The sequence below is a fragment of the Rhinatrema bivittatum genome, chromosome 6 (genome assembly GCF_901001135.1).
Source record: "Rhinatrema bivittatum chromosome 6, aRhiBiv1.1, whole genome shotgun sequence".
Classification (NCBI taxonomy): domain Eukaryota; kingdom Metazoa; phylum Chordata; class Amphibia; order Gymnophiona; family Rhinatrematidae; genus Rhinatrema; species Rhinatrema bivittatum.
The window spans coordinates 171,035,352-171,045,644 of NC_042620.1; the positions used below are offsets into that span (position 1 = coordinate 171,035,352).

The 10,293-nt window shown below is 44.6% G+C and overlaps 1 protein-coding gene across 3 annotated transcripts in view; it reads left to right on the top strand.

Annotated features, from left to right (window-relative positions):
* LANCL1 (LanC like 1) overlaps nucleotides 1-1,381 on the top strand; it is a 67,569-nt gene extending 66,188 nt beyond the window's left edge. For all 3 annotated transcript variants that reach the window (XM_029606135.1, XM_029606138.1, XM_029606137.1), the window contains exon 10: nucleotides 670-1,381. In XM_029606135.1, the coding sequence (XP_029461995.1) occupies nucleotides 670-746 (77 nt within the window). In that variant the 3' untranslated portion in view covers nucleotides 747-1,381. The remainder of the gene's footprint in view (nucleotides 1-669) is intronic.
* The last annotated feature ends 8,912 nt before the right edge of the window (nucleotides 1,382-10,293 follow it).

Consider the following 10,293-nt stretch of genomic DNA (forward strand, 5'->3'; position numbering starts at 1 on the left):
TTGTTGAGGGACCCCCTGTAACTAGAGCTCCACCTATTTGTGAGGACTGCCATCTTGCTTGTCCTCAGAGAAAGCAGAGTTGCTTACTTGCAACAGGTGTTCTCTAAGTACAAGCAGGATGTCAACCCTCACAAGATCCACTCATCTCCCCGTGGAGTTGGGTCTCCACAACATGGTTCTTTTCTTATGCTATGTAATTTAGACTGAAGAGACCCCAAGCGGATGTTTGGCATAATGCATGCATGGGCATGCTCAGTCAAAGTTCTAGAAACTAACATAAGTTTTCCATGCCGGGCTTCATTGGATGATGTCACCCACGTGTGAGGATTGACATCTTGCTGTCTTCGGAGAACACCTGTTACAGGCAAGCAACTCTTTCTTTGAAAAACTGGCAGGTGACTTTTATTATAATCTATATCCTAGATGTCTGAGCAGCAAACATACAGTACTGGAAATACTACCAGGTCCTAGACAGCAGTTCAACTCCTGTGCACTGCCTAGAGAGGAGTTTGTCTGCCTGTAACTTTTGCTTAGCTAGAGGATCAGTATTGCATATTCCAAAGCTATGTTCTCATTCTTGTTGGAATGCAAGTCAGTAAGGGAAATGTTTGGAATGAGACTTGACATTGGTTTTAATACTATAACTAGATGTACATATTTTTTCCACAGGTATGGCTGGAACCATCTATTTTCTGGCTGACCTACTGGAACCAGCCAAGGCCAAATTCCCAGCATTTGAACTCTAAGGAGAAAGTGTGTGTCGAATGCTCTACCACGTTGTTGGTGCAAGTGTGATTCATTGGCTTTTTTTCTTTAACCTGTGGCTTGCAGGCACTTCGTTCGTACTGACATATTCAAGGAACTCGGCCTTTCTATTGAGGGATTGGTATATTTATTGTAGCAGATGTTTGTTATTGCTTCCATATGAAAAAAATACCACACATCTTAATGCCTAAAAATGGTTGTCATGTTAGGGGAAAAAATCACTGCAGGCAGATGTATTTAATCAGATGACCTGTGACACTGCTGAGACATGAAAATGTAGAATGCTCAATTCCTAGCTATAGCTTGTATTTTTATTTGAAAGGAAAATGAGGATCCCATAGGACTTAACACAAATGCAAAAAGGGATCCAGAATTCTATAAACAGCTCCTAGTTAATCAGAGCATACACAAAGGCTTTAGATGTTATCAGATAGTGAACTGTATCTGCCTGGAGGTTATTTTTGTTACAAAAGTAATCCAGCAAAGCTAAGGAAGCACTGGTACTTTTAAAGATTGCTGATATCTGCTCCTTTTCTGTCTTTAGTAAGAATATTTCATTAATGCTGTATGTGCCATAGAAGAGCGAAGTTTTGATTAAAAGGCTGTTTCAAGTTTGTATCCTGAATTCATATAGCTATCAGTTCAGAACCCAGTTTATGGTTTACTTCTGGTTTTGCTTATATAAACCAAATATTGCATGGGGACACAGCTGAGCCATATCCAACTAACCAAAATTCCACAATGGATTTTTTTTAAGAAATGTTTTTGGATAACCTGTAGGTTGCAGCTGTAGAGATCTCCACCAATAGCACAATTCTGTGCTAAACCAGTGTATGCATCTTTATGCATTAGACAAGTGCTGATGGTTCAAGGCTTGTTAGGTGCTTGATGGGAGCAATTTTCACTTGCCTACATAGGCACATGGTTCATAGGTACTTCTGTACCTGAATACCATGTAGTTAATTTTCAAAGGGAAATTGATTAGCTTCCCTTTGGAAAATTAGCTACAGTGTACATGGGTTCCAAAGAATGCATGAATCTTGCACCTGCTTTATCTGCAAGGCAAGTACGTGCAGGTTAATATGCATGTAGATTTGGTTTCTAAATCTTTGTATTTTCCTTGCTCTGATCCAAGCCTGCACCTTTGACAGCTCTTTTTTGTCCCACAGATAAATTATACACATGTAATAAAAGTAGGCAGTTAAGCTTTATGAGGTTTACAGATTTCATCTGCTTGGATCTAGTCAGGTAACTTCTCAATTACTCATCTCAGTCCCTTTGTAGAGTGCTCTATGTAAGCATTAATGTTAAAGAAAGGGAAAAATTAATGGGCTAGTTGAGTGATCATTGGATCATCACAGAAGTTTCATTGAGAAACACTTAATTACAAAAATGCTTTCATATTGAGTTTAGCTCAGGACATTATTCAAAAACCTGACCATTTTTTCTGTAATTTCTGAAGTGCTTTTCCTATTAAGGCATGATTTAATTTGCTGAAACAATCAAACTAAATTAAAATTGTTGTACAGTAAACACATCAGAAGGCATCAAGCATGGTTAAAGCTATCTTACCATCACGTTGTGCCCTTAGCCTCTCAAAGGTTTCAGCAGAGTTGAACAAATTGATAAAGTATGAAAAGTTTTTTTGGGTTTTTTATATTTTAAAACCCCAAATCTGTTTTCAGTTTCCTGGGTGTTTGATGTGGAAAAATCAATAGTTCTAGGATACCCTAATCATTCAGCCCCATAGTATCATATTTCACAGTGCACCGAGGATGCATACAATCTTCTAAAATCATCTTCTGTACCAGGCAATATGGAACTAATAATCATCTATCTTTATCAATACTTTTTTACTGACTAACAAGTAATTTTTGTTCTCTGGTATTACTACTTGCCATGTATACTCTTCCAGTATTAGTCACAGGGTACCGTTTTTTTCCTTTAGCGTGTACTATTATTGCTTGTTTGATGCTCTCTTGTAAGTAGATACCAGCTTCAGTGTCAAAAAGTCAGTATATGGCTAATTCAGTTTTTTTAACAATTGAACATATGTCTGTTTATAGATTGGGTACTTAAAAAGTTATGCTCAAAATATTTTAGCTAATGAAATCCATGTTACATCTATTCAGGCTCTTAATATAGACCCCAAACACATTATATCCTATAAAGGAACTGCAAAATTCCAAAAATAGGCCAAATTCTGAAAAAGGATTTTAGAAATGCTACCCTGCCATGGCTGTATTTCAAGCAAATTGCTCTGTCTCAAAGGGTTGATGATTCCAACAAAGAAACATTTTTCACAACCAAATTGCATCTAGAGAATGACAGTGAAAGTAGATATTTAAACCAGTTTCCTTCAGTCCATTGGCTATTATGAAGTGATTTGTGCCCCCTTGAAGGCATTTATGCCGAAATGCTGGTGTCGGGATTTGTCATCTGATTCCTTCCCATTCTGGCATTTGAGATTTTAACAAGTTTTTCAACCACAGTGTTTCTTCCAGAGAATCCCTTTCTGTATGCGAGCTTTGAAACTGATGATTTGGCATATCACAGTTGGGCTATAAATGCAAGTTTGATATTAAATAATTTTTTTTGATGGTAGATGATTATACTCTGTGCCTACAGAATGTTACCTAGTGGCTTAAGGAGCCAAGTTCCCTGTACGTACCTGGATCAGTCCAGACACCTGGGTTGTGCCTCCGCACCAGCAGATGGAGACAGAGCAAGATTTGTCGGGCTCAGCCACATATAGCAGGGTGCCACCCGCAGCCTCTCAGTCTTACTGGTCCTTCGAGGAGGAAGACGCAACCGGTGCTGCGTTCCTGAGGCCTCAGTTCCCTGAGCCTTTACCCGGGTCCTTCCGGCCTCCCACAGTGCCCTCGCGGCTTCCAAAGCCGTCAGAGCCCAGGACTGATATCCCCCACAGGCCTTGCCTGCGAGTCATGGGGGGAATGATTCCACAAAGTCTTCCTCATATTACTTGAAGACTCCCTCTCATAGCCTTCCCCACAAGAGGAAAGGCATCTGTCCTTCGCAAGATTTGTCACGGCCATGGCCGAGGCTACCCTTTCAACTGCTCATGGAGGAGGATGCGTGACACAAGATGCTGGAAGTACTCGTTTGTCGATGCTCCTAAGGAGATTAGGGCGGTTCCCATCCACGACATCTTCAAGGACCTCCTCCTTCAGATGTGGGAGCACCCAATCTCTATCTCTCCTGTCAATAGAAAGGCGCATGCCACCTATCTGGTGCAGCAAGCCGTGGGGTTCGAAAAGCGGCACCTCCCCCACCAGTCAATGGTCATAGAGTTTGCCCTCAAGAAAGCCAGGCGCTCCCGTACTCGTGCCTCTGTCCCTCTGGGGCGAGAACATAGGGAGCTCAATGCCTTCGGCTGCAAGGTCTTCCAGGGCACCATGCTTATCGCCCAGATAGCCGCCTACCAGTTGTACATGATTCAGTACAACCGGAACCTATGGAAGTGAATCCAGGATCATACGGAGACTCTACTGCAGCAGCATCAGGATGCGCTCTCCGCTATTGTCCTGCAGGGCTTTGAGGCTGGCAAGCACGAGGTGCAATCCATCTATGATGTCTTTGAAACTGCAGCTTGTGTAGCTGCCATGGGCATCGACAGCTGTAGGATGGCCTGGCTCAGGGCTTCTGATCTCTGTCCAGAGGTGCAGGAGAAACTGGCTGACCTCCTCCTCTGCACAGGTGACAATCTCTCTGGGGATAAGGTCCGAGATGTGGTAGTGCAATTGAAGGACCACCATGACACCCTTCAACAGCTTTCCACTAGTGCTTCCAACACCCCTTCCTCAGCCAGGAAATCTTCCACAGGATCCTGGAAGTCCTCCTACAGACAGGAAGTATTATCCTCCAAGCTCACATGCCACACACTAACTCCAGGGACCGCTCCCGCCAGCAGCAAGCGCCCAGGCCCCAACCAGCAAGCCCAGTCTATGTGCTTTTGACTGGCGGCATGGGAGCACGAGTCAGTTGAGCGCACCCCTGACACCGGATCCCCCAGTGGGAGGCAGGCTTGTTGGCTTCGCCCATTGCTGGGAGGATGTCACCTCAGACTGTTGGGTCCTTACCATAATCAGTCAGGGGTACCATCTCAACTTCCGACAGCTCCCAGGGACCTCTCCCCCCATGTCCATCGTGGGGTTTGTCCGCCCAGCAGGTCATACTTCAAATGGAACTCTCTGCCCTTCTCGCAGCAGGTGCAGTAGAACCAGTCCCTCGTCCCCAACAGGGCCAAGGGTTCTATTCGAGGTATTTCCTAATTCTAAAAAGGAACAGAGACTTACGCCCCATCCTCAACCTCAAGGCGTTGAACAAGTTTCTCTCAAGAGAAAAGTTCAAGATGGTCTCTGGGTACACTGATTCCCCTCCTCAAAAGAGGAGACTGGCTCTGCTCCCTCAATCTCAAGGAAACTTATGCTCACATAGCCATTTTCCCCAGCCACAGAAAATACCTCCACTTCGTGGTGGGGAAGGCTCACTATCAATACAAGGTGCTACCTTTTGGGTTGGCCTTAGCCCCTCACATCTTCACCAAATGCCTGGCAGTGGTGGCTACGTATATCAGGTGACGTGCAGTGCATGTCTTCCCATACTTAGACGACTGGTTAATCAAGAGCGATTCCCACGCAGGGGCACTGAGTGCTTTAGCCCTGACAGTGTGGGTTCTACAAGCCTTAGGGTTTGTGATCAAGTTACCCAAAATCTCACCTCTGCCTGTCTCCTCAGCTGGACTATATAGGCACCAGACTAGACATGGTGCAGGCAAAGGCATTTTTGCCACATGTTTGGGTCTTGCCCTCGCCTCGCTGGTGACCTCCGACCGCAGCAGCTGGCAGGTGACTGTGCTCTGTTGGCTGGGCCACATGGCGGCTTCCGTCCATGTTACCCCTCTTGCCCGTTTGTGCATGCAGAGGGCTCAGTGGACCTTGCAGTCACAGTGGCGACAAGCCTCTCAGGACTTGCGTTGTAGTCACGGAACCTCTGTGGGCGTCTCTGACCTGGTGGGAGCACCTCTCCAATTTGGAGCTGGGGATTCCATTCCAAACTGCTGCTCCTCAAGTGATCCTCACTACCAATGCCTTTCCTCAGGGCTGGGGACCCCATGTGGACGGCCTCCACATGCAGGGTCTCTGGACTGCTCACGAAGCCTGTTAATTATCAAATAAACTTTCTGGAGCTTCGGGTAATCCATTATGCCCTATGGATGTTCAGAGACCTGGTGTTGCACAAAGCAGTCCTGAACCGGACAGACAACCCGGTGGCAATGTGGTATATCAACAAGCAGAATCACCTTCCCGCCAGATACTTGGCAACCCCCCCCCCCCCCCCCCCCCCCCCAGGCTCATCTCTGCCATGAAAATGAATCCATAACTGTCTCCTGACCCGAAACCCACCTTCCCCCTAAGTCTCCACTCCCAGTTAACCACTCTAAGACACCATTTAGATCGTAATCTATAACTTTTCTTCGCAAGTTAAAATGTTATAATATAAATGTTTCTCTCCCTCTTTTATACAAGTTACCATGTTACAATGTAAAATAAGCCGATCTTGCCTTATTTGTTCAGTTATATGTAAACCGATGTGATATCTCGATCGAATGTCTGTATATAAAAGCAAATAAATAAATAAACCAGGGAGGCATGGGCTCATACCTCCTCTGTCATAAGGCAGTGCAGGTATGGACCTGGCCCTGTCGCAGGGGATGTCATTGCACATGATGTACCTACCTGGAACTCTGAACTTGCTAGTGGACCGGCTGAGTCGCTCCTTCCAACCACATGAATGGTCCCTCAACCAGGAGTTAGTGGCCAAACTGTTTTGTTGGTGGGGACACCAAATGTGGACCTAATCACCTCCCCACACAATCATAAGTTGAGCAGATTCTGCTTACTCTCGTTGCGGGGGCAGGCATCTTGCCCACGATGCTTTCTCCCTCCACTGGGGCAGAGGTCTGCTGTATATGTACCCTCTTCTCCTGTTCTGCCTAATGACCCTGCTGAAGCTTCAACAGGACAGAGGGACCGTGATCCTCATGGTGCCTTTTGGGGCCCCAACAGGTCTGTTTCTTGTACTATGGGACCTGTCGATCAAGCTCCCCCCCCTCCCCATCTTACTGGGGACTGCGCCCGATCTGCTCATGCAAAATCAGGGTACCCTGTGCCATCCAAACCTCTGGGCACTAGCCCTGACGGCTTGGATTTTAAGCGCCTAGTCCTTAAACCTTTGGCCTTCTTGGACAGTGTTTCCCAAGTGTTGGTGGCTTCTAGGAAACCTTCCATCAGAAAGTCCTACAGCTTGAAATGGAGAAGATTCTCCATCTGGTGTGCAGGGCAGGGCTTGGATCCATTCATATGCACCCTTCCCCAGCTGTTGAACTACTTGTGGCACCTTTCCGAGTCAGGTCTTCAAACCAGCTCAGTCAGGGTCCATCTCAGCACTGTGAGTGCATAGCATCGCTTGTACACCTGTGTTGGTGCAGCCTTTAGTAGGTCACTTTATGAGGGACTTGCTCCAGCTGAAGCCCTCTCTTCGGCCTCCTGTTGTGTCCTGGAACCTCAACATTGTCCTGGTGCGGCTCAAGCACCCTCCCTTTGAACAGCTGCACTCCTGTGACATGAAGTTCCTCACCTGGAAAGTTATATTCCTGGTAGCAATTACTTTGGCTCATAGGGTCAGTTCCTTATGCGCATAAGAAATAAAGGCTTTTGTTCATGAGAAACACACTGTCTCTGTTTTCCTCGTGCCCTTGATAAACTTTAAATCACAGTATGTACCTGCCATACAGGAAGTTTTTTCATGATCGTGTGGTGCACCCTAAGTTTCTGACTAAGGTTGTGACTGATTTCCACTGTAATCGTCTGTTGTTTTACCCACCTTCTTTCCTAGGCCTCATTCCCACCTGGGGGAAAGGGCTCTTCATACTCTGGACTGCAAGAGGGCCTTTGTTTTCTGTTTAGATCACACAGCCAGTCAGACAGTCCAGTCAGCTCTTTGTGTCCTTCAATGTAAACAGACCTTATCCAACTGGCTGGCGGATTGCATCGCCTTCTGCTATGCGCAAGTTGGCCTTCCGCTGGCAGGCAGAGTTAAAGCTCACTCTGTGGGGACCATGGCAACATCGGTGGCTTATCTGTGAGTAGTCCCCGTCAAAATTTGCTGGGCCTCAACGTGGAGTTCTCTTCACACATTCACGGCTCACTACTGCTTGGACAAGGATAGTCGTCAGGGCAGTGCCTTTGATCAGTCCATCCTGCGCAATCTGTTCCAGACCTGAACCCAACTCTTCCGGCTAGTACCCCTCGTGGGAGCCAGGCAGTCCCCTGCTAACCAACAGCAACGCAGTTGTGCGCATTGGCACCTTGTTCAGTAACAGTTGGCCTCTCTTGCCTGGAGCTTGGTACTCACCCATATTGAGGACTACCATCTTGCTTGTCCTAGGAGAAAATGCAGTTGCTTACCTGTAACAGGTGTTCTCCTAGGACAGCAGGAATCCCACCCACCTCCCTACGGAGTTAGGTTCTCCTTCCGGTTTGTTTTATTTTTTCGCTTGTCTTTTTTCTGTTACAAGACACCAAAAAGATTAACAAGAGTGAAGCAACTTATAGAATAAAGAAGCCTCATGCCCTACGGACTAAAATTTAAGACAGAATAAAACACCGGACTCTGAACCAGGGGGCCTGTTCAAGGGACACCCTGCACTACGCAGTGTCACAATTGAAGCCACTTATATATTATTGAGACAAAGGTAGATGATAAATCTGGACCAACTTTTCAAAGGAAAGCATTTGTTTAGCAGCTGTTGTTTGCTGCAGAGTCCAGATCCCCTTTGCCTGCCACATAAACCAATTAATTATCTTCTTACTGATAAGTAATTGCGGAGTATACCATATTGGAGAGTGCATACTAAAAGTTCATCGATTTTTCTAACAAGATATCCAAGGTACATAAGTCTCGTTTAAAGCTGGAATCCTTCTTACAGAGGGGCTTTCATACCAGTTATTTAGGCTCGATGGCAATGGAGCAACTGACCATTTCAAGAGAGAACCAATTGAATGTACAGTATAGTGCAAATCCTCTTCATCTAAAAGCCATCTGATCCCATACCATAGAAGAAAAGCATAATGGTATCTCAAAGTCTGGGAACCCCACTCCACCCAGATCCTTTTTTTAATTTCAGTTTACACAAAGCAGTAAGAGGCTTTCTCCATAAAAATGAAACAAATCTATCAATTTTGGCATAAAATGATCTAGGGAAAAGAGGAGACCTACTTAAAATGTAATTTATTTGTGATGCTACATAAGATTTTGCCATACTGGGTCAGACCAATGGTCCATGAAGTCCAATATCCTGTTTCCATTAATGGCCAAGCCAGGTCACAAGCACCTGGCAGGATCCCAAGGGGTAGATAGATTTCAAGCTGTTTATCCTAAGAATAAGCAGTGGATTTCTGCAACTCTACCTTAATAAGGGTTAATGGACTTTGTCCTCCAGGAGCTTGTCTAAACCTTTTTTTAAATGCAGTTACTCTAACAGCTTTCACTACATAATACCAGTTTAAAAAATATTTACTCTATTAGTTTAAAAGATATTATTACCAAGTAACTTAATTGTGTGTCCCCTGCTCTTTGTACTTTTCAAAAGAGTAAACAACTAATTAGAGTTTACTCATTCCATTCCACTCATTCTATAGACCTCTATCATATCTTTCCTCAGTAGTCTCTTCTCCAAGCTGAGTCCTAACCTCTTTAGCTTTTCATAGGAGAATTGTTTCATCTCCTTTATTATTTTTGTCACCCTTCTCTGTACTTTTTCTAATTCTGCTATATCTTTCTTGAGATGTGGTGACCAGAACTGCACACAATATTCAAGATGAGGTTGCAACATGGAGCAATAGCGGCATTATGATATTCTCTGTTTTATTTTCCATTCCTTTCCTAAAAATCCCTAGCATTATATTTGCTTTCTTCACTGCTGCTGCACACTGAGCAGAACATTTCAATGTATTTTCAACAATGACACTTAACATCCTTTTCCTGAGTGCTGACTTCTAATGTGGAACCTTGTATTATGTAGCTATAATTTGTGTTACGCTTCCCTAAGTGCATCACTTTGCACTTGTCCACATTAACGTTCATTTCCCATTTGCATGCCTAGTCTCCCAGTTTTGCTATGTCCTCTGCAATTTTTCACAATCCTCTCGTGATTTAACAACTTTGAATAATTTAGTGTCATCGGCAAATTTAAACACCTCACTTCTTCCTATTTCCAGGTCGTTTATAAATATATTAAAAAGCAGTTATCCCAGAACAGATCCTTTGAGTACGCCGCTATTCACCTTTTTCCATTGGGAAAATGTACCATTTAGCCCTACTTTTGCTTTGCTATCTTTAACCAGTTGGCAATCCACAATAGGACACTGTCCCTATCCCATGACTTTTTAATTTCCTAAGAAGTCTCTCATGTTGGACTTTGTCAAATGCTTTCTGGAAATCCAG